At 54.7% G+C, this 22,355-nt stretch overlaps 4 protein-coding genes across 4 annotated transcripts; 3 read left to right on the forward strand and 1 right to left on the reverse strand.

Moving 5' to 3' along the window:
• The first annotated feature begins 3,047 nt into the window (after positions 1-3,047).
• NECHADRAFT_98938 (uncharacterized protein) lies at positions 3,048-5,462 on the forward strand. The gene is made up of 3 exons (XM_003053747.1): positions 3,048-3,462; positions 3,595-3,784; positions 3,867-5,462. The coding sequence occupies exons 1-3, from the start codon at positions 3,182-3,184 to the stop codon at positions 5,100-5,102; spliced, it is 1,707 nt and encodes a 568-aa protein (XP_003053793.1). The 5' UTR covers positions 3,048-3,181; the 3' UTR covers positions 5,103-5,462.
• A 903-nt stretch (positions 5,463-6,365) lies between these two features.
• Positions 6,366-10,950, reverse strand: NECHADRAFT_90345 (uncharacterized protein; the record flags this gene model as incomplete). The annotated part of the gene is made up of 3 exons (XM_003054455.1): positions 6,366-6,461; positions 6,517-10,733; positions 10,830-10,950. 3 exons carry the CDS (start codon positions 10,948-10,950, stop codon positions 6,366-6,368), a joined length of 4,434 nt encoding a protein of 1,477 aa, XP_003054501.1.
• A 4,783-nt stretch (positions 10,951-15,733) lies between these two features.
• Positions 15,734-16,717, forward strand: NECHADRAFT_75288 (uncharacterized protein; the record flags this gene model as incomplete). The annotated part of the gene is made up of 3 exons (XM_003053748.1): positions 15,734-16,059; positions 16,114-16,410; positions 16,462-16,717. 3 exons carry the CDS (start codon positions 15,734-15,736, stop codon positions 16,715-16,717), a joined length of 879 nt encoding a protein of 292 aa, XP_003053794.1.
• Positions 16,718-17,571: 854 nt separating this feature from the next.
• On the forward strand, positions 17,572-21,544 carry NECHADRAFT_31648 (uncharacterized protein; the record flags this gene model as incomplete). The annotated part of the gene is made up of 7 exons (XM_003053749.1): positions 17,572-17,682; positions 17,734-17,824; positions 17,878-18,247; positions 18,295-19,289; positions 19,922-20,024; positions 20,531-20,704; positions 20,767-21,544. 7 exons carry the CDS (start codon positions 17,572-17,574, stop codon positions 21,542-21,544), a joined length of 2,622 nt encoding a protein of 873 aa, XP_003053795.1.
• Between the last annotated feature and the right edge of the window lie 811 nt (positions 21,545-22,355).

Genomic DNA, 22,355 nt, shown 5'->3' on the forward strand with positions numbered 1-22,355 from the left:
GACAGTAGTTTGGTTCAGGTGCGGGATCCCGCGGCCCAGACATGATGGAGGGTTGAAGCTGAAGGCTACTGGACGCAAGAGGCTGCCAGAGGATGACGCTTCTGGAGACGGCGAAGCGTGACCTGATATGACATGACCTGACCTGACACTTGCGTGCATCGCCGTGTCTTCCCAGAGGCCGAGATGGGGACAGGGGACCAACAACCAGAGGCACAAGAGCCAGATGCGTCAGCGTCAGAAAAAGAGGGTGAAACGCCTTTGTCGTTGTGCAGCAAATTTTCAAGCCACCGAGCATCACAGGATCCGGTGCAGCAGCTCAGGCGTCTAGGCGAGACACGAGAGCCTCATGGCGACCGTGGGCGGCGCCGGGGGCTTGCCTGGCCTGGATGGATGGCGCAACGAAGAGAGACAGCCAAGATGCCAAGGCGGCCAAGGAACCATGCCAAGCAGGCAAGACGCCAGCCAACGTCGTAGAAAGAGTGCTGGTGACTGTCCAGACAGAAGTGTCGGTCGAAACGTGTTCCCCTGGAACAATATTTGATTTCGGTTTTCATTCTAATGGCGATCCACCAGAACCACAGCGAGGTGGTTGTGGTTGTTGAGGGCGGTCCTGGCACGGATCGCTCGTCGGCACTGGGCTCAAGCGAGGATCCAGGGACAGGGACCAGGTGGATTGTTCACTGAAAGTCAGTGGCTCCCCATGGCCCACGATTGCATGCTGAGTGCAAGGGTTTCGACAAGGTTCGGACACAGGGAGATGGGAGATATTGGAGGTAGATCCACCGGTGATTGGGCTTCATCAGAGACCTGGGAGCTGGGCAGATTGTTATTAGGTACGTACGATGTCTGATTCATCTCGCGGAGAGACACGGTCAGTCAAGAATGAGAGACAGCCGACTAGACGACGAGACACGGAGCCAGAAAAGCAAGACTTGTGGGCTGGAGACGAGAGGGAGACTGGGAGAGCACATGGTTCTGATACATTTGTTGCCGCCGTTTTGGTGGATTGTGCCAGCAAGGAGGTCAAGTGCCAGACAAGATTGCTCGGCAATGTGGGGATGTAGGTACCGCAGCCCATTGGGGCCGAGAGGTGGGTTGAAGATCGATATTGAAATGTCGTCTCAAGACCCTGTTCCCGACAACAAGGGAATTTCATTCAAACCAGTGGGCGAGCAGCGAGATTTCCCTTTCTTATTCGAGGGACCCGCCCCGGTTGAGTCAGAGCGAGAGATGGGGTGAGCATGTCGGTCAGTAGGGTCAAAGATGGAGATTGATCAATGCTGATTGTCGGGACACGGCCGAGTTCCAGGGAATAACATCGGCGACGACACTGAAGCCGGCCGGGCTTCAGGGAGGGCTCCAGCCCGGGTCTGATCGTCCAGGTGGTAGCACTCCGTACGTAGTAGCGTCAATAGCGTTGAGGCCTGCACGTAGTAGTTATCAGCCCAGCCTGCCAGCGGGCGTGGTTCCGCGCCGTGCAGCGAGATGCTGTAGGTACGGAGTATGATGGATATTGACGGTGAGAAAAGGCGGGCAGGGCAAAGTAAAGCTTCTTGTTCCTTGGTGAAGGGAAGGGAAGGGGCCGGCAGGCTGTCCGGGAGCATCCGTCGATACGAAAGGAAAGGGGCCTTGCTTGAAGTTGACATTGACATGCAACTTTCTGGGGGTCCAGGCCGAAGCACGTTCCAAAGCTTCCATGATCCCGAGGTGAATTCCAAAAAGAATCTTTCCAACATGGATGCGAGATGATGGTGAGTGACGAAAAAAGGACGGTGAATATCGGGGTACCTTCCGTCCAGGCTTGCCTTCCGCATCTTCACAGTAACCATCTCTACGACCTTGTCTGTGAATGGGAAGGTACGTGTCGAGTTGAGTCGATACGATACGTGAGCCCCGCCATGAAGCACAGGCAAGTGCAGGCAAGTGCAGTTGGGTTGCTACTGCAATTTTGTCCGCGGCTAGCGCTGGAGCCCTTTGCAAGGTGTGCTCCACCGAAGGCCGGCAGGTCGACGGGGCACCGGGGCCATGGGGCGTCTGCAATTTCAGGCCCACTCGTTTAATGCAGCACGGGCCAGCGCCTCACCCAGCAACAACAGGGAAGAATTATTGGAAAGACAATGGACGGGGGGATTTGGTTCGGTGGAATGATGATGAGAGTCGTCTAGTTGAAGTAAGAACAGAGTGTTGCTAGGGAACAGGATGGTTTTTAGTGTGGAAGACGAAAATTCTACGCCGCTGCTATATAAAACTGATCAGCATCAGGGCGGGTGCTGTGCCCTGTAATTGCCGGCGGATTGACGTGATAATGGCCAGTTACCTGATGCACGTCCGTGGGCAAAGCGTACCAAGCTATCTGCTGTAGCGCCTGGTGATACAGGGGACTTCAGGGGACCTCAGGGGACGAGCTCAGGGACAGGCCGTGGGGATTAGGGGACCAGGACGGTATCTGGGATCACTGATAGAGGATGGATGTTGTGAAGGGATGGAGAGCATCACGGCATCGGTCAGGATTCAAGATGACAGGACCAGGGAAGAGAAAGAGGGCGAACTGTCCACAGGGAGAACGAGAACGAGAAAAAAAAAAAAGCTGTTCTCACACTGGGCGCCAAGTGATTCATCTCCATCACTGACAGAGCAGAGCTTGCCTCCCCCTGTACCCCCCCAAATTTGACTGCTGTCACAGGCACAGGCAGACACTGTCAGGACGCTCATTCGCTCCACCGCCCATCACTGATGATTCCCACTCCCCTCCCAAGGCTAATTTTCACACCGCACACACCCTGCCTTCCCTTACCCTTGCCGACGGGACCCACATCCACTTTCACTCCCTCCTCCTCTCTCAACTCACCCTTTCTGCGTTGCGTTGCGTTGTGTTGCGCTGGAGCTTGCTTTGCTTTGCCTTGCCTTGCCTTGCGCTTCTACCCTCACCTCACCTCACCTTAACCTGGCACTGGCTGGCAAACCGCCTTCGCACTCTGCAAATAAGTACCCCCAAGCGCCCCCTCTCCTTCTCGTCTTTCCTCCCTCCTTCTTCTTTCCCTCTCCCTCTCTACCGCTCTTCAGCTCCATCTGAACTCCAACGCCTTTTTTCTGGATCATCTTCCTTTTTTTCCTTTTTATACCAACGTCTTTGTTTGTTGTGATACCCAATCTCCTTTGATACCCCCCGAAATCTTTCAGAATGGCCGAGGAACAGAAGAACGTCGTCGTCCCCGAGGAGACCAAGCCTGAGGCCACCGGTATCTCGGCTCCCACCGTCGAGACTCCCGCCGAGACCAAGCCCGCCGAAGAGACACCCGCTGTCGCTGCCGAGTCTGCTCCCGCTGCTGAGGACAAGCCTGCTGAGGAGGCCAAGCCCGCTGAGGCTGAAGAGGCCCCCAAGGCCGAGGAGAAGAAGGAGGAGGTCAAGCCCATCGAGGAGGGTCACCTGAACCACAAGGCTCAGGGCCTGAGCTTCCCCAAGTGAGTCGACTCGAGTCGCCGCGGCGCGTCGCAGCCCTACATATCTGTGCTATCATGGCGTACGATAGCTGGCGCTGCGTGCTGCGTGCACACCCGTTTAATCGCACCGTGTTTTCTAACCGCACACCTCAGGAACCTTATTGCCAGCAAGGAGTTCTTCTGGTTCGGCTCCGACGCCGTTGAGCCCAAGTCTCTCGCCCACTACCTCAAGGCCGAGAAGTCTGCCGATACTGCCCACTCCAACATCGCCTGGGCTTCCGAGACTGGCAAGGGTCTTCTCTTTGTCGGCGACAAGACCACCCCCTCTAGCGTCATCAGCCTGGTAAGTTGGGATCCACTCCCACGCAACCCCAATGCACGAACTGCCGGCATGTCACAGTGAGCTAACCACCAAAACCCCGCAGGCCGATGCTACTGAGCCCGAGACCGATGGCTCTCACAAGTTCCACCTCACCTCCAAGGGCAACAAGCACACCTTCAAGGCTGCTAACGCCGCTGAGCGTGACAACTGGGTTTCCCAGCTGAAGCTCAAGATCGCCGAGGCCAAGGAGCTCGTCGACACTGTCACCGAGTCGGAGACCTACAAGGCCACCGTCGAGAGCTTCAAGCCCGTTGTTCCTAAGAAGGAGGAGAAGGCTGCTGAGGCCCCCAAGGAGGAGACCGCCCCTGTCGTTGAGGAGCCCGTCGCCGAGGCTGCCCCCGCTGTTGAGGAGGCTCCCAAGGAGGAGGAAGCCAAGGACGAGCGCAAGAAGGAGGAGGTCAAGTCTGAGGAGCCCAAGCGACGATCCGCTAGCCGCAAGCGCACTTCTTTCTTCGGCTTCGGAAAGAAGGAGGAGTCCAAGAAGGAAGAGGTCAAGAAGGAGGCTGAGACCAAGCCCGTCGAGGAGACCGCCGTTACCGCCGAGACCCCTGCTGAGGAGGCTCCCAAGACTGAGGAGGTTCCCAAGATCGAGGAGCCCGCCAAGCCTGCTGAGACCGTTGAGGAGCCTGCCAAGGCTGTCGAGGAGACTCCCGCTGAGGCTGCTCCTGCTGCTGAGGAGAAGCCTGCCGAGAGCCCCAAGGAGAAGCCCACTGCCTCTAAGCGCAACAGCTTCTTCGGCAACGTCTTCTCTAAGAAGGAGAAGAAGACTCCCGAGCTGAAGCCCACTGAGCCCGCTGAGGCCCCCAAGGAGGGCGAGGCTGCTGAGACTGCCCCAGTCATCCCTCCCGTCGAGGCCACCACTCCCCTCGCCGTTGACGTCTCCAGCCCTGCCACTGTCCCCACTGAGACCACCGAGGCTGCTGCCGCTACCTCTCCCGCCCCTGAGGCTAAGAAGGAGATCAAGGAGAAGCGCAAGTCTTCTCTCCCCTTCGCTTTCGGCAAGCGTGACAAGTCTCCCGCTCCCGCCGAGGGCGAGAAGGTCAAGGAGAGCCCCTTCTCCAAGCTCCGCAACACCATCCGCGGCAAGTCCCCCAAGCCTGCTGAGAAGCACGCCGAGGAGCCCAAGGAGGAGACCCTCAAGGAGGAGCCTGCTAAGGAAGAGGAGGCCAAGACTGAGGCCCCCAAGGAGGAGGAGGCTGCCAAGCCTGCCGAGCCCGAGGCCGAGAACAAGCCTGAGAACGCTACCACTCCCGCTCCTGTCGTCACCGCCGCTGCCTAGAGGGTGGCCCGCCGTTGATCGTTGCGAGTTACGACTAAATCACCATGAACAAAAACTTTACCACAACACACATGCATTGAAAGGGTTGGGAATGGAAGGAAGGATCTGCATTTCTTCACAAGATACCGAGATACCCTGTCAAGACTGCTTCACTGATACCAATTTCCATATTTGCTGAATATGAGAGGAGGAAAGGAGAAAAAAAGGGTCTGGAAACAGACCACGAAACCACAAAAAAAAGTTGTCCCGGCTGCCGGCCTGGAGGAGGCGGCATGCTCGCGTCGTTGCTTATTGTCTTTTCTTGTCTGATACCCGGAATGGAGATAACTAATACTAATAATACAACTGCTGCGTGTTGAACATGTTGGTTTGGTTTACTATGCTCTTGTGAATGTTTACTCTTAAAACATTGGTTAATGTCGACCTTGGTTGGTACTGTTGACATGAATGTCACGTGCGCCCCCTGAATGCCTCCCAAACCATAGCCTCAGGACGTTGCATCCGCCTCACCTGCACATCACAGCCAAGTCGCGCATGACCAGCCGAATGGTCTGTCTGGTTAATATCACAATGGTAACGCAAGAGTTATTCATTCATGCATGCGTGCGTGCATCGATTGATCAGTTCAAAGCAAGTCTAGGTTCTGGATATCAAAGGCGCCAAAGGATCTTATCTAGCTAGATACATGCACATCGTCGTCGTAAATCCATCCCCGTAGAACCAACCGTACGTAAAACGTATAGTGTGTGACCAGAAATGACTCCCTTCAAGTCAAAATAGGCCAAAGTCAAGAGCAGCAGCATCCTTCACCTAGCACCCAGCAACAACGCCACGTTGTATCGTGTATGCCCTACCAAATGTTGCTTTTTCAGTGCCCATCTGTTCTGCCCAGACCAGACAGCCAAACAAGTCTCGTATATGTAAATAAAGATCACAAGCTCCCACTGCTTTCGTGTACTGCAGTTTGACCCCCCAAGGTTTCCTTTCCCATGCTTCTTCCAAAACGCCTGAATGCCTTCACAAGTCCAAATGCTGAGGGGAATAACCCAGTCATAATGATGAGGTGAACAAAGAATTATGTCGAGAAAAACAGGTCGTACATATCTCTAGGCAATTGATGCCAAAGGGCAAATTATATCCGGGAGCCCATGATATTCCAATGGGCCAAAGGGACAAGAGCGAAGAAAATATCTGCCTCATTAGGCCAAGGGTATCAAAGGATGATGCGAGCTAACATGACGCAACAGGACAGCTCCCGACGTCTCAAGCAGACACCGAAAGGTTTTTATACTTGCCAACCAGTTCTTCGATCTTGGGCAGTAGCTCAGGGATGCGGAACGGTTTGGAGATGACATCGTCCTACAGACAAATGATTAGCAAGATTCAACATGAGTATATCACTATGAGCACTTACAATCCCTGCGGCTTTTGCACTCTCGATCTGTTCCGGTCGTGCGTAAGCCGTGACAGCAATGATAGGAATGTGCTGGACAATGGTCCCCTCCCGTTCGAGCTCTCGGATTTTCCGAGCACACGTCATGCCGTCCATGACGGGCATTTCAAGATCCATGAGGATGACTGAGATATCGACACCCTCAGCCTCCTTGCCGGCCCAGAATCTTGATCGTTGCAGTGTCTGGAGCGCCTCTTTGCCGTGATTCGCGACAAACGTGTTGTTGCCGCAGTTGCGTAGCTGTCGCTGGAGAACCTTCTGGTTGACAATATTGTCCTCAACGATCAACACGTCAAACAGTTGGTTCGAGTCTTCGGGTCCTGGCCGTGAAACCTGGCGAGTAAGCTCAGGCTTGGACGGAGGGGTTAGAGACTGCGCCTTTCGCATAATCCTGAAAGGTGTGACCTGCTCGTAATCCGAGGAAGGGTTGAGAGAGCGCCGAGTTTTGATGTAGAAGCTGAACTTGCTGCCGATGCCTCGCTGGGATGTGACGCCAATCTGCCCTCCTTGCATCTCTGTCAAAATCCGCGAGATGAAGAGCCCAAGCCCTGATCCACCGTATTGCACGTGTGTTCGTGGAGTAGCCTGCTGGAACCGCTGGAACAGCAACCTCATTTCCTCCTCAAGCAAACCAGGACCCGTGTCTTCCACTGTGCAGTGGATGTTGATTTCCTCACCAACACCCCATTCATCCGCGTTGTTGATGTCCATGAGAGCCGTGCGCTGATGATCGATCCTGTCGAAATAGACCACACCCCTGCGAGTCAACTCAGACACATGCTTGGATGCGCTGAGGCTGACCGTAATAGTCCGCTTCTCCCGGCCTTGGGTGAACTTGATGGCGTTTGTCATCAAGTTGATCAACACCTGTCGAAGTCTGGAAGGATCAAGTTTCACCCACTTGATGCTGTAATCGTCAAAGCTCTTGTCCACGTTAAAGGCGAATTCGATGTCATGGGCTATCAACTCCGACTCAAACATCTTCAGCGCCCTTTGTACCACCCTCACAGGTTGCTCGTCCACAGGGGTCACTGCCAGGAGGTTTGAGTCTAGCTTTGATAGTGTCAGAATATCGTCGACAATGCGTTTCTGATGGCTTGCGCAAAGATTGATTGTGTTGGCAGCGTCGAGACAATTCTCCAACAGTGTTTCCACCTCGACTCTGACGTCGTGAGCGTCAAAAGTACTGATGTTGTTGGCAATTTGGTCGGCACATTGCAGAATTGCTGAAAGGGGGTTCCGCATCTCATGGCTCGTGATATCAATGAAGTTCTCCTGTTGCCGTTTCAACTCAACGGCTTCCTCCCGGCGCTCGCTTTGAACCTTTTCGGCCCATTTCTGGGAAGAAATGTCGGTGATGCAGCCAAAAATCAGCTTGAGATTGCCGTCTTGGTTCTTCTCCGGGTATGCGCTCATAAGCACCCACGTATCGATTGTGTTTCCGCCGCTCTGCTGACTGCACTTGAACCGGAATTCGACCGAGATGGTGACCTTGTCTGTGATTAGCCTGGTCCACGCCTGCTCCAGGGCAGCTCTGTCCTCGTTCCGAACGCTATCCATCCACGTATCCACCGAGTCTTCAGATCGAGAGTGCCTCGAAATCTGCCACCACATGTCGTTGCAGTAGTTGATTTTTCCAGCGAAATTAGCAATGAACATGCCAACTGGCGCAAACTCGGCCATTCTAGTAAACCTGTACTCGCTCTCCACGGCCTCCTGCGTGCGGAGGTAAAGCTGCATCGAGAGCTCTTGGCGATCCAAAGCGGCGAGCCGAGCAGCTCTTTGCCCTCGCTTGATCTCCTCCTCAAACAGGACGACTGAAGCCATCGATGTAGCAAGCTGCCGGTTGAGCAGATGGACAAACAGTTTGTAGTCGTCATCGTAAGGCCGTCGAGAGTTGGTGCCCATGACAATGAAACCGATCACAGATTCGCCCGCTGTAGTTGGAATAACGGGAAAGATAACAATGGTCTTTGAAGGATCACCGAACCCTCTCCAGTGGATGCCCTCAATGAGACTCGCTGGGAGGGTGCCGTTTTCTTCAGAGAGCACAACTGGGATGCCATTCGCAGCCATCGACTGGCGCATGTAGGGGGCAAAGCCGTCATCAGATGACCGTAAGTCGAGGTGTGAAGCCGCTGCTGGATGGTTCTCGGGGACACCAAGAGCGCCCTCAAGGACCATTTGGGGTGAATGGATCAAACTGCCAGAATGTAAAGATGAGACTTCGCTCTCATTGTCCTCTCTCGCAGAGTAAATCAATGCAAATGGGACATCAAATTCGTTATACTCGAGGCCCTTCTGCACCTGTGGCCAGAAACCCTGAACAGTCGTCGCCGCGGCCGTCCTCTCCCCGATTTCACGAAGTGTGAGCATCCTCCTCTCGTTGACTCGACGACGAGTGTTTTCGAATGCGGGATTGTACAATCCCACAACCTCGCCGTCGCCACCCACGAGAGGGACGATAGACCAGGAAAAGAAGGTTTCTTCCAAAAACCCGTGCCGGTTGATGAAAAGCCGATTCTCGTGCTTCATTGTGGCTTGGCCGGATTCCAGCGCGCTCTTGAAGACCGGTTTGATCTCATCCCAAATCTCGGGCCAAGCCTCCATGTAGCATGAACCCATAAGTTTTGGGTGTTTTCGGCCTGCAATGTCGAGATATGCTTCATTGTAGATGATAACGAACTGGGGTCCCCAGTACATGGCAGCAGGATGTGGACTGCCCATAACCAGGTTGGACATGGTTCTCAGGTCTACAGGCCAATCTTCGATGGGTCCTAGGGGGGTCGATGCCCAATCGACTGATCGAGCAAATTTGATGTGTGGAGGAAGACTTTCCGAGGGTGGTATCCTTGTCCAGTCAAAGATCGACCTCGCCGGTTGCGACTGGAACACCTGGTTTGTAAACTCATCAGGATGTAATCTTCCTTCGTCTTCCTGCATATCAACTTCAGCGCCATCAGGGTTGTTGGTGCTGAAAGTGACCCCCTCAGGCTCGGCATCACCAAAATAGTCGGGGGCATCAACGATTTCAGCGTCAGGGGTAACTGGCATCTCTGGTGAGTGTGCAACGCTTCGACTCTCCGGGGCAGCAGCCTCGTCAATAAGAGGGAGTGCAGAGCTTGGTCGAGAGCTAGCAAAGCCTGCGCGGGCGCTGACGAAACGGAATCTTCGCCTCAGTGTCGAATAGGTCCATGTGATGCCAGCGTAGACATGCGTAGCGGAGTTCGCTTCAGATAGCGTTCGAGCTTTGGCGGAGGTCATGATCCATGATTTAAAGCGTCCAAAATCGGTCTCTGGGCTGGCATCTTCTTGATCTACCGTCAGGAACTGGAGAAGTTCGTGCGCAACTCGCAGGGAAGCATTATAGTAAAGAATATGTAGCCCGGCGCGGCTACCATTGGCCGCATTATCCAAGTCTATCAGGAAGCTCGGTCTCTCATCTTGCTCAAGAAACTCGATAACGCCAATACCCTGCAGCATTTGTAGCCCTGGTGGGAGGGTGCGACTGTCTGGGCTTCCAGAATGCGCAGGTGCGTCCATTGAAGAGCCCCAACTACCAGGTGTGCTCTCAGATCTGCCAGGGCTGATAGAACTCACACTTGCGCGAGGCAGCTTGAGCGTCGTAACGCCTCCAGCTGGGTCTTCTCGCATACGGGAGAGCATCGATACAGCTGGGTCACCGGCAGGAAAGACCGTGGGGCGGTTGACATGTCTTGAAGGTGTGTGCGAGAAGAAGAGGGGGGAGAGGGGCCCTTCCTTCTTTCCTCTTGCGGCGGAGGGATGAAGACCCAAAGCTTGACTGGGGATTTCGACCTTGCGAGGTGGCGACGCACCGGTGCGAGCTTTCTTCACAGGAGACGGTTGCATGACGGTTTCGCCTCTGGTCGGGGCAGAGGGACGCTTCGCCGGAACGGGAGGCTGCGTGAGCCCTCCGGTGGGCGCGCTGATGCCTCGCCGACTGGCGATCGTGAGTGCACTCGCCTGTTGGATAGCGCTGGCAGTCGAGGCCGTCAATGATGGTGTCGCGGAGTCGGACACGGGCACGTTGGAGGCCAGGGTTGGTATGCTAGGATCTCGCCTCCATGCTGGTGCTGGAACTCGGGGAGGGACGTGGGCAACTATGCCGGCTGTTGCAGCTCTGTTGTAAGCCTCCCCAACAGCGTTGGCGGCAGCTTCTAGAATAGCAATGTCCGTCCCAGTCCCAAGTTCAGTGGTGCTTGCGCTCGATGGTGTGCGGGCAAGTCCTGAGGTCGAAGCGGCGGCGCAAGGACGGCGATGGCGATGGTCGTCGTCTTCGGGATCGATCGAATCGGCAGCGGCGGTAGAGGCGACGGGACAATTCGTAGATGCGGAGGGAGATGAGGAAGAGTTGGAACTAGAGAGCTGCTGCATGAATGCACCTGGGGCGAGGACGGAGTCGAAGCCCCGGGGGAGGGACTGCGAGTCCTGGCACCTAGTGGCTTGGGGCCTTGCGCAGCGGCAAGCAGGAGATCGAGATGGGACGAGGGGCGTGTGCCCGTTGAGCGTATGTGCACGCAGTGGAGGTGTGCGTAGGGATCTCGTGTGTATATTTCGGAAACAGTGGTGGTGGTTGGTGGTGAAAGTTACCTGGCTGCGGGAGTGGGGATGGGGAGGATGCAGTCAATGCTGGATTTCTGCCAGGTACCTCTCTAGGCGGCGCAATTAGCCCGGGCAGGCAGGTATATGTCGAGAATTACGGCGTCCAAGAGGGGGGGGGAGGGGGGAAGAAATGGGATAGGGATCGAGATGGGATAAGGGATCAGACGGAACGGTTGCAGGGGATTTCCAGCTAAAGTGTTCGGTAGCGCTCGTCGAGACTGGGACCATGCAGCTTGACTCGGACGCAACGTGGGTTTGGTTTGGCTTGTGGGAAAGGGGAAGTCCCAAATAGCCAATACGAAACAAAAGAGCCTTCGAGTCAATCCAACTTTTTTACTCCAAGCTCCAACTGTTCTTGTCCGGGTGGCGGGATCGGGAATCGGGGTCGAAAGAGGACGGACGGGTCCTGACGTACGTGAAGAGCGGTCCAGTAGGGCCGGAAGAGCCGCACGGAGGGGGATTCTAGGTCATCAGGCAGTACCAGGTGAAAGCGAGTCTCGGTAACGCGACCTTTGCTGTTCAAAAGGTCGGGTCTAGGTCAGCGCAGTGATAATTGGGGGATCCAGGGCCAGGGTCCGACTGGAGCCATCGATCAAGGGGCGAACAAGAGATGGATGGGAGTCTGATGGAATGTCGTCTCTCTCTAGAGGACGGACGTTGCAGCACAGCAGAAGGCTCCCAAAAGGATGGAGATGGTGGTTGGAACTGGAAGGGGGAGAAGCATGGAGGTCAAGTCAAGTCACGTCTGGGGAGATAAGTTGTGGTAGACAAGGTAAGGTAAGTACGGTGGAATCTCCGCATTCGCATCCAAGCTGAGCTTCCAGCTGGAAGGTGCGATGCAAATCCCAGTGCAGTGGGCGGTTCGGCATTGGGGGAAGGCACGAGGTTGCCTGCTCCTACAGGTCCAGCTGTAACTAACCACCCAAGGCACTTGCCCAATGCCCAATACGGAACACATCAGCAAAGCGCAGGGCTAGAAAAAGTAATCAAGGCTAAGAAAAGATGGAAGGGATCAACAATCGCTTCAGCTCTCCCCAACTTCTGCCTCTACCAAATCCCGACAGACAGCACCGAGCATCGCACCCTCGCCAGCATCCATCAGACAGAACCGGGGTTCGCTAGCCATGGAGATTGGGATGGGGAATTGGCTTGCGGCGCCTAGCGAGTGGATATACGACGCCTCCTCCTGCACCAAATAGCTCCTGCGCTTTGGAGGCCCGGCTTGGCACCTGGGACAAGGGCAATGACAAGGACCATGGCCACGCTGGGATTCCGCACTGGATATCGCAGGAGCCTCTTCAAAGGGCCCTCTCAGCAATTGCGAGGCCCCCAGAGTCATCCTCCTCCACCAGGCTTGACATTGCAGCGGCTCTTGTGCCAAGTCCATGCGCCTGAGACACTTTACTTGTCTGGCTTTACATTGGCGGACGCGCTTCTGACTTCGATTGAGCCATGCGGCAGATCCACTCTCCACACACGCGGCCGGCTTAGTACCTTGCGAGACGAATGAAACGAACGGACACAAGCCGGCAGAACCAGGCGACGAAGTGACATGACAGGTCATGATTTGGGTTGACTTCGCTTTTACCTCACGACCACCCACCTCCCCCTAGTCAGTCATCTATTTCCTCCCATCCACCGACGACGCAACCGACATATTACTGTACATGTCAGGTCATGCTTAGAGACAGCAAGAGGGAGACAGAGACAGGGTCGACATGCACGATGGAGGATATTGGCTGGTGCTACTCCGCAGCAGTCGTAAACGGCGGCGGAAGCATCGGTGCAACGTCTTGGCACCAGCACAATGAGTGCTGCGACAGGGCCTATATAGGGCCAGACCTTCGATAAGTAAGTCTCATGGTAACCACATCAGGTGCCGTTCGAATTAATTTATCAGCAACGTCCATATGGAACAGCTCATCACAATTTGTCGACATTTCCTCCAGCCTCTAGCTTCTGTCCTTTCTACACCAGAGGTCTTCGGGGCTGAACAGAGGCGCCTTCGCGAATTCCCCTTCTGAGCTTGGCTCGTTAATCAAGTGGAGAGTCATGAATGACAGTTACCGAAGCAAGCCTCATTCTGCACCTGTCTCTCCCTTCAGCCTCCTGGCATGCCTCGGTTGGTGTGAGGAGAGGAGGTGATAGGGCGCAGAGCATGGGAATGACATGCAAAACCCACAGGCCACGGGGCGAATGAGCGAGTGAGAGACTAAGGGAAGGGGGTGATGCACCGGGCAAAGAAAAAATAAGAAAAAAAGTTCCCGATCTCTTCGGAAAATGGGCAAATGGTGGTGGCAGCGTCCCGTGCGTCGAACGGATGCAGTGGAACTCACTCGCCCACATCAAGAAACGCCGATGACGATCATGGGGATCTAGAACGGTCTTTTCCTCGCACGCCTTGAGACTTGGTGCCCCGCCTAGTCCAGTGCCCCTGTCGGCCTTCTCACAAGCGTCTCCACAGGTCCCAGAGAACATGGTCTGGATGAGGTCCCTGGGTCTTGGCTGAAGGGTCGGCCTTGGCATTTGGCGCGAGAAAGCGCAAGCCGTATCAAATACGCGGCCCAGCCTAGAGGCAGTCTTCTGGGCCGTCAGCAACAGAGTTTGTCGGCCGAGTTGGCTTTCGAAACCAGCCCAATCAGCCGGCAGTTGGGTCCCGTCGAGTCTAGTTTGACGTGTCGGGATGCATAGAATCGTCTCCAAGGTTCGAAGCGGTGTGGAGATTGTTGAGATCGGGCGAGTGACATTTTCCTTCTGGGCGGTCTCGTCCCGCGCAGCCATCCCGTTAATCCCATGATGCTGGAAAATCGCTGCACGCAGGTGATGAGGTGACGCTGGTGGCTGTTTCGGTCTCTGGATAAGTTGTTGACGCCAGGGGGGGCGAGCTGCTTTTGTTGTCTCGCGGTGAGAGGAAAGGCTCCCGGTTGATATCAGCACCCAAACATGAGTATGTCTGGACACGCTGACCCAGGCCTGGTATGCTATTTTACCATGGGAATGAGCATTTCCCATGGACCCCCATGGTGTTCCCATACACCACACTTTACACTGGCTCTCAGGAGGCGTTGGTGAACCTCACACTGAGCTGGCGGAAAGATCTCTCCCGCCCACAGCCTTGCTGTCTCATTTGTGAGGTATTTCAACCACACACATGGACAAGTGCATTGCTATCTGTGCAGCGTGGTCGTATCGGATCTACCCCGGACAGATGTCGAGTTGCACAATGTTGATGTGTCACTTCACCAAGCCAACTCGCCAGGCATTGGAGGTCTGTGACCATAGGGTAGCTCGGTTGTGATGTGCCTGTGCTCCTCGGCCCGGATGATCATGGACAGTGTCAATGGGTACTATACCCGGTCTCTCTGACCATTGAGGCAACACACGGATCATCCGGCTCTCAATACCCGTTGGCGTATGGTCTATAATGGGAATGCCTTCATTTGAAATGGGGATTGACATTCACTTCCCGGCCTGCCAAGACGACCCCGCTACCTGTTCGTCATATTATTTTTATCACGACGCAACCCATGTGAGAAGAGTGTTTCGCTCAGAGGTAACGAGTCTAGTTGCTTTAACTCATCAATTATTCTAACTCGTCGTTTTAAGTCTTCACAGGGACTACATTGCCCTCAACACAGATCAACTAGCACCGAGTGAGATGCGATACCATGGCGTCTATCCCATACACAAGGGACATAACTAACATGATTCATATCGAGACTCGACTAACAAAACCAACACCAGCGGCTAAGGGCCATCCAGACTGGCTCGTTGGACAAGAAGACGACGGCGAGGGACGGCAATGGAGCGGGAACGCCAGCTTCCGCAGTACGGCACGGCAAGCAATCAAACACGATCTCTTACCAGGTCGGACCTGCAACCTCTTGGAGAGCAAAGGAACAAATCCCTGGCGCTGAGCAAGCCAGCGTTTCCCAAACGCACGGCATTCACATGGTGAAGCGGCAGCACGGGATGCCCATTGGCCGGACGAGGACGGCCCAACCACCGGGCAAGCCAATCGGGCGGCCCCATCAACGCCGGGTTCCCACCCGGGCGCTTAAACAGAGCAGATCATGGGCAGATTCGACCTCTGATTGGTAAACGCCGTTGATACTCCTCGTCGAGATGCAGTGATGGACAGATGGAAATGCCTCCAGACGCCGGCTCCTCCAGCGCTCACAGGTCAGTCGCATCCCGTCACAGTGGCCTCTCACAGCACCAAGAGCCTCTCACAGAGCATGGCACATGGGGCGCGGCGCATGGGTGGTTCCCTCTTTGCCGGCCACCTTGGACGGCCGGCCCTTAAACGCTTGCCAGCCCCCAACCTGCCACGCCTTCGGACCAGAGCTCTTTTTTCCTCCAACTCCTCAGCTTGACTTGACGTTGGTGACCAGGTTGCGGGCCAACGACTGTCCATCGACGAACCTGACCAACGGCCTAATTACAGACGGCGCGACGACCTCTGATGTGGAATCGACACTAGAATCAAGAGCAGCCAAGCACCCAGCAAGAGCCAGCAAAAGAAACATACCCTCGCCAACCCCACCTCGACAATATGAAGTTCCTCGCCCGTTCCTCGTCCAAGCAGCTCAAGGAGCCCAAGGGCGGCGAAGAGCCCACCAAAAGGACCTACCGCATCATTAACCGGAGATGGCCTTTTGTCTCGAGAAAGGCTACATGGTGGCTGATGCCCCTTGAGCTGGCTGGCGTCATTCCCATCCTTGCTCTCACGAGCATTGCGCAGCCCGATCTCTACCGCTCCGACATGTGGCGGATCGGCTGGGAGCACGACCCTCCGCTGAACTCGAACCCGGCCATGGTTCTGTACGCCTACGCCAACTATCAGCCGCTGCCCAAGATTGCCCTCATCTGGACTCGCACGTGAGTTGACTCCCAGATTCATCGCATGCGATAGCATTGACTGAGACGGAGCAGATTCACCGACTACAATGTGGCCATTGCCGTCATTTCACTATTCTTCCTGCTCAGCAAGCTTACCGCCTTTATCATGAAGGTCTGGTATCCGATCCTGGCCACCTTTATCAACGTCAGCATGGTTACCCTTTACACCGTGAGCGTCTACGGACAGATTGGACCCGATTATGCCGATCCGGAATATCCTGCTCCAGCCGCCTGGTACTGGCGCTATGGTTGTGGCCTTGCCAAGCCATACGGCAAGTACAAGAGCTGCAGGATCGCTCAGGGTCAGCTTGTGGTGACACTCTGGTTGCTGTAAGTCACCACTTCCCAGACACAGATTCTAGTTACTGACAAGTTAAATAGCGTTGTTTACATTGCTAACCTGGGCTTCTCCATTTATGCCATGATCCCCAACAAGATTAACGATATTTCCGAAGACGAGGACGATGACGATGAGTCTACGCCCACGGAGTCCAAGGAGGGACAAGGTGTCTGGGAGATGCACAACATGAAGACACCCACCAGCTCCCGGGCCGTGCCTTTTACGCCCAGGACGCAAGCCTTTCATACGTTGGATCGTCAACTGCCGCTGCGGTCCCAGCAGACCCGGTTTGCATAGTGGGCAAGCATCAACGCATGGCTAAGAGTTGAAAAGGACCTCGTTTCTGGGAGACGTAGGTTCATGACATGTACACACACGGAGGATGGGCGAAATTTTCCTTGGATATGGACAGCATTGGGTGTTTGGAGTTTTGGATGATATACCATGAAACACAAGGTTGGGCCAAATGAGCCACAGCCAGGTTCTGTCTTTAACATGTCACCGATATATATACATATATGTATATGGATGGATATATGAGAGTAATTACAAGTTACCAAAGCTCGATACTTGGCGCAAACTTGCCTATTTCGTCGGTTAACCTGCCGCTACCTGAATGGGCAGGTCGGGTGAGACCCGGTCACGGCGGATACTCCACTCGCCGAGTCTAAGAGATAGATAAAGGTGAAGGCGAGTATTGATGATGACTTCATTCCTGGGGACCTGAGCCGGTCGTACAGAGCTTGATACCTCATGTTGACTTGACAATGAGCATCTACAGAACAGTCCCTGCTGTGATACCGTGCCGGTAACGGCCTGAGCTTCCCCCGCCTTCGGGACGCCGTCTTCGGCCTCCGCAATGGATAGATCGGATCGCACTTGCCTTGCCGGTGCCGACCGGTAGCAGTTCCCGGCTCCGGCAGTCGTGCCCCACACAAGCTTGGGGATGATGCTTTCGACGTAAAAGACGTCACCCCGCAATCACAACCGTCATTCCCTTCCACCATCATCATTCGGGACAGGTCACGACGGGGGGCATCTCATCTTTTTTTGTTCCTGTGTCGTCAGTTTGTCGTCTGTCATCAATTGGTTCCCGTAGTGGCAAACTCTACTCCTTGTGCTTTAAGTACTTCCTTTGCTTGCCGCCCATCATGACTTTGCTTCAACGCTTGGTTGCTCCCTCTTCGCGAGGCGCGCTGCGACTATCTCCAGCAATTACTTTGATGATCACTCGGAGAGCTTCAAACATGGCGCCTCCCAAGGTATGATAAGCCCGCGGGTGACTTTCTATGGCCCGGCTAACAGTTGTTTAGCTCAAGGACCCGTCCCTTCTGAAGCAGGACGTTTGCTACGTCAACGGCGAATGGGTCAAGGCCAAGTCTGGCAAGACGTTCAAGGTGAACGGTAAACTTCAATAACCCGGTATTCATCTTATCAGTGATACCTGACCTGTCTAGATCCATCAAACGGCGAGCTTATCGGAACCTGTCCCGAGTTCAACTCAGAGGATACCCAGTCGGCCATCCGAGCAGCTGCCGATGCTTTCCCTTCTTTCCGTTCCAAGACGGGCCGTGAGCGGTCCAAGCTGTTGCGCGCATGGTATGAGCAGATGACTGCTAATGCTGAGGATATCGCCAAGCTCATTACCTGGGAGAACGGAAAGCCCATTGCTGATGCCAAGGGCGAGACCATTTATGCCGCCAACTTCCTCGAGTGGTTTAGTGAGGAGGCCCCACGAGTGTACGGTGACACTATTCCGAGCTCTGTCCCTGGAAACAGGGTATGGACCATCAAGGAACCCGTGGGAGTGTGCGGGTTGATTACACCGTAAGTGACCGCGTTTCTTCAGATACAGGGTGTTGACAAGACATTAGATGGAACTTCCCTGCGGCCATGATCACTCGAAAGATTGGACCTGCGCTGGCAGCGGGTTGCACAGTTGTCTGCAAGGCCCCCGCCGAGACGCCATTTACATCTCTGGCTCTGGCCGAACTGGCTCATAGGGCAGGCATCCCCAAGGGCGTCGTTAATGTGGTGACTTCTATGGAAAACACCCCTGAACTCGGCGAGCTTCTTACTTCTGATCCTACCATTAAGAAGATCTCCTTTACTGGATCTACTGGAGTTGGTAAGCTCCTTATGAAGCAGTCGTCTGGTACTCTCAAGAAGCTCTCGATGGAGCTCGGTGGTAACGCCCCGTTCATCGTCTTTGATGACGCCGATGTCGATGCTGCCGTTGATGGAGCTATTTCGTCCAAGTTCCGATCTTCAGGACAGACATGCGTGTGTGCCAACCGCATCTACGTCCAGCGTGGTATCTATGACGAATTTGTTAAGAAGTTTACCGAAAAGGTCAAGACATTTAGCGTGGGCAACGGTTTCGGGCAGGGTGTCACACATGGGCCTCTGATCCACGATCGTGCAGTACAAAAGGCCGAGGATCACGTCAAGGATGCTGAGAAGAAGGGCGGAAAGGTCACCATCGGAGGCCAGAGACTTAACGACCTCGGCTCCAACTTTTACGCACCTACCGTTATTCGAGATATGACATCTGATATGGACATGGCGTCACAGGAGACATTTGGACCTGTGGCTGGTCTCTTCCCCTTTGAGACGGAGGAGGAGGTGGTCAAGATGGCCAACAACACCGAAGTTGGCCTGGCTGGTTACTTCTTTTCCCGCGATCTCGAGCGGGTACACCGCATCGCAGAGGCCCTCGAGGTGGGTATGGTTGGTGTCAACACTGGTATCATCTCGGACCCTGCTGCACCCTTTGGTGGCGTTAAGGAGAGCGGCTTCGGCCGTGAGGGCTCGCTGTACGGTATTTCTGAATACCAGATCACCAAGATGATTACATTTGGAGGAATGGGTAAGACTCTTCAGTCATGAGATGGGAGGATCAAGATAGGATAACTTAGGAGAAGAATGGAGCTGTCACCAGCGAACGATAAGAATGGCTGACCTTTGCCTCTTTCATTACCTGTAAAAGCCTTTCGGCTTACCCTTGCCTCAATTGCTTCCCTGCTGGATGAACATTGACTCAAGACATTTAAAGCCAGGAGTGTGGTGACTCGGGTACCGAACCCGATAGGTGAGGTAAACACGACATCTGGAACTGTGGTATCTCGAGTGTTTTAGACACCTGAAGCCACATTCGTGTACACCTCCGCGCAGGTGAAGTTGTCTCGGTCATTGTCTTAGTTTCGAGAAAGGGGATACCTTGTAAGGCGGTGTTGCTAGATATGATGTATCTGATGGAGCGGAGTCGGTGCAAGAGTCCGACCCAGCTGTAGAGGTACGAGTGATGAGAAGCGAAACCCCAAGGCAGGGGGTAGAAGCTGATTGAACTGTTTACTCATAGGCGGTGTCTAACGGGGTCCTAATGATTATAGGTAAATGGTATTATCAACCCTTGCATGAGGCTAAAATGAAAGTGGTCATACCTAAAGTCCCTGTCCAGGTCTTGGGCTGATGTCAACTGACACCTCGTCTGCTCAACAGGAGCATGTGCGGAGAAGACGTTGACTGGGAACAAAAAGAAGATTCGCAAAGTGCTTGTGAAGCCAAAAAAGTTTGATCGTGGCAGGGTTCGAACCTACGACCTGTGGTGTTCTAGAGGATGTCCCTCTGTAAGACCAATGTGATACCACTACACCACACGACCAATTGATGATGACAGTCGTTCCAAACAGAACTGAAGTGTGACGCCTCCAGGATAGAAAGCAAGGGTTGATTCCTTGTTGTCTTCTTTATTAGAGAGGTAATTGGGGGATGCCGTGGCAAAGAGAGATTGAATTGAAGTTATAGGGTATAGTATTCGAAAACGTGAGCAAGAAATTGGCGCTCGTTCGATCATTCTGGTAGATTAGCTGCCCCTCCTCTGGTAGGTCATTAGCTGTAGACTCTGACAATGGATGAAGCTCAACAGCCATAATGCCCTCAACAACTCGAATACTTTATCATGGCCACATATTTATTTACTGTTATAATGCTCCTTCAAATCCTCAAGCTCTACTCCTCTATAGAGACCTCGTAGGCCCAACGAGCAGAGCCAAGAGTTATGCTGCACCAATAGAACCCCTCACAATTCAACCACCCTTATCTTATCAGCCCACGACGTGTGAAACCTGCAACTGATCTGACGTTGAAGCTCAGGAACTCGACCTCGACAGACCCTGGCTTTATCCATTCTACCATTTTACGCAACATACACGAGACAATGGCGCTATCGCGAGCTCATGGACCCGTGAGGAACTGCCTGCGCCAATTGGCATCCTCGGAGGGGTAAGTCTCGACCTTTGACTCGAAGCAAAACTTGCGACGACAATTGACTGACAATGGGTTAGATCCTCCCTCCAGACCCTCTCCCGCCGACCGATCACCTCGATAGCTGCCGCTCAGCCCCTCCCCCGCTATTTCTCCAGCTCGTCAGCTCTTCTAAAGAAGCGCAAGATCGCGGCCGCGAGCAACAGCCCCAACGCCAAGGCCGCGGCCGGGACTGTTAACAAGGCCGAGTACGACACGGAGGCGGGCAGCGGCGCTCAACCCAACCCGGAGGACCCTCTTGACTTTAGCTCCGTGGTGGCAGCGTACGCACCAATCGATGCTCACTTCAAGACGCAGCTGGCGGGCATGGTTCACGGAGGACGTTTCAACCCTACAAACCTAGGCTCCCTCCCTGTAGCCGTCAAGGACCCCGAGGCGGGAGACGGATCCTTCCCACTGCGGGAGCTCGCGCAGGTGGTTCCCCGTTCAGGCCGGACCATCTCGCTGCTGGTGCACGACAAGGCCTACATCAAGCCCATCATGTCGGCGGTGCAGTCGAGCCGCGAGTTCAACCAACAGCCGCAGCGGAGCGAGGACAACGAGCTCGAGCTGCTGCTCAAGGTGGAGCTGGAGCGCAAGGACGACGTGGTCCGACGCATCAAGGAGGCCGTGCAGCTGTGGAAGGACCGTATCCGCCAGGCGAGGTCCAAGCATGAAAAGGTGCTCAAGGACTGGAAGAAGACGGGAGCCGTGCTGCCCGACGTAGTCAAGAAGGCTGAGAAGGAGCTGCAAAAGGTTCAGGATAAGAAGATGAAGGATATTGACCAGGAGGAGGCCCAGACCATCCGCCAACTGTAGATTTCATGAGGGCCATATGTGTGTGTATCATCATAGATGCCTGTCATTCAGGCGTGCGAGTGTGTATGTGGGACATTGTACTAGTATTACATATCATGACAAAGTGTACACTGATCTTTTTTCATCATTGATCACTTCTAAGCTCGTGCTTGCTTCCCGTTGCCTCCCTTCTTGACCAACAGCGATGTCAACTTCTTCTCGAATGAGTTGACGTCGCTGGTCGTGTACGTTTCAGCCCGGAGATGCCACGAGCGAGACACGCCCACGGGGTCAGCCGCGAACTTGGGCGTCTCGTGCTGTCCGCTGACGGCCTTTTGTGTGATGACCTTGCGGACAGCCTCCTCGGCGTCCGAGATGGCGGGGCCCTTGGACTCTCCGCCCTCGGCCTGGATCTTGTCCTGGATGTGCTTTTCGGCAGCCTTCTTGGCTTCGGCGTCGGCAAAGAAGCGCAGTCCGTCGGCCTCGACCTCGGAGGCGTAGTGGCGGGCTTGGAAGGCTTGCGGGGCACCGACGTGATCAGCCGTGCCCAAGACACTGAGGTTCTGAAGGACGGTGGCCGAGTTTCCGGTCGCGGAGCCCGGGACGGCGGGCGCATAGTCGGCGATAGACTCGAGAGTCAGCGAAGGTGTGTACTCGGTTCGCATGCCAAATCGCATTGCGTTGTCAAAGTGTCGCTCGTCGGGGTCCAGGGTCGCGTACTGATCACCACGACCTCTCGTCTTGTCCTTGTCATCATCGTCTCGCTTTCGAACGTCCTTCTTGCCTCCCCGACCTCGACCTCGGGCACCTCCTCTACCTCTACCACGGAAAC

This window comes from Fusarium vanettenii (genome assembly GCF_000151355.1).
Source record: "Fusarium vanettenii 77-13-4 chromosome 1 genomic scaffold NECHAsca_1_chr1_3_0, whole genome shotgun sequence".
Lineage (NCBI taxonomy): Eukaryota > Fungi > Ascomycota > Sordariomycetes > Hypocreales > Nectriaceae > Fusarium > Fusarium vanettenii.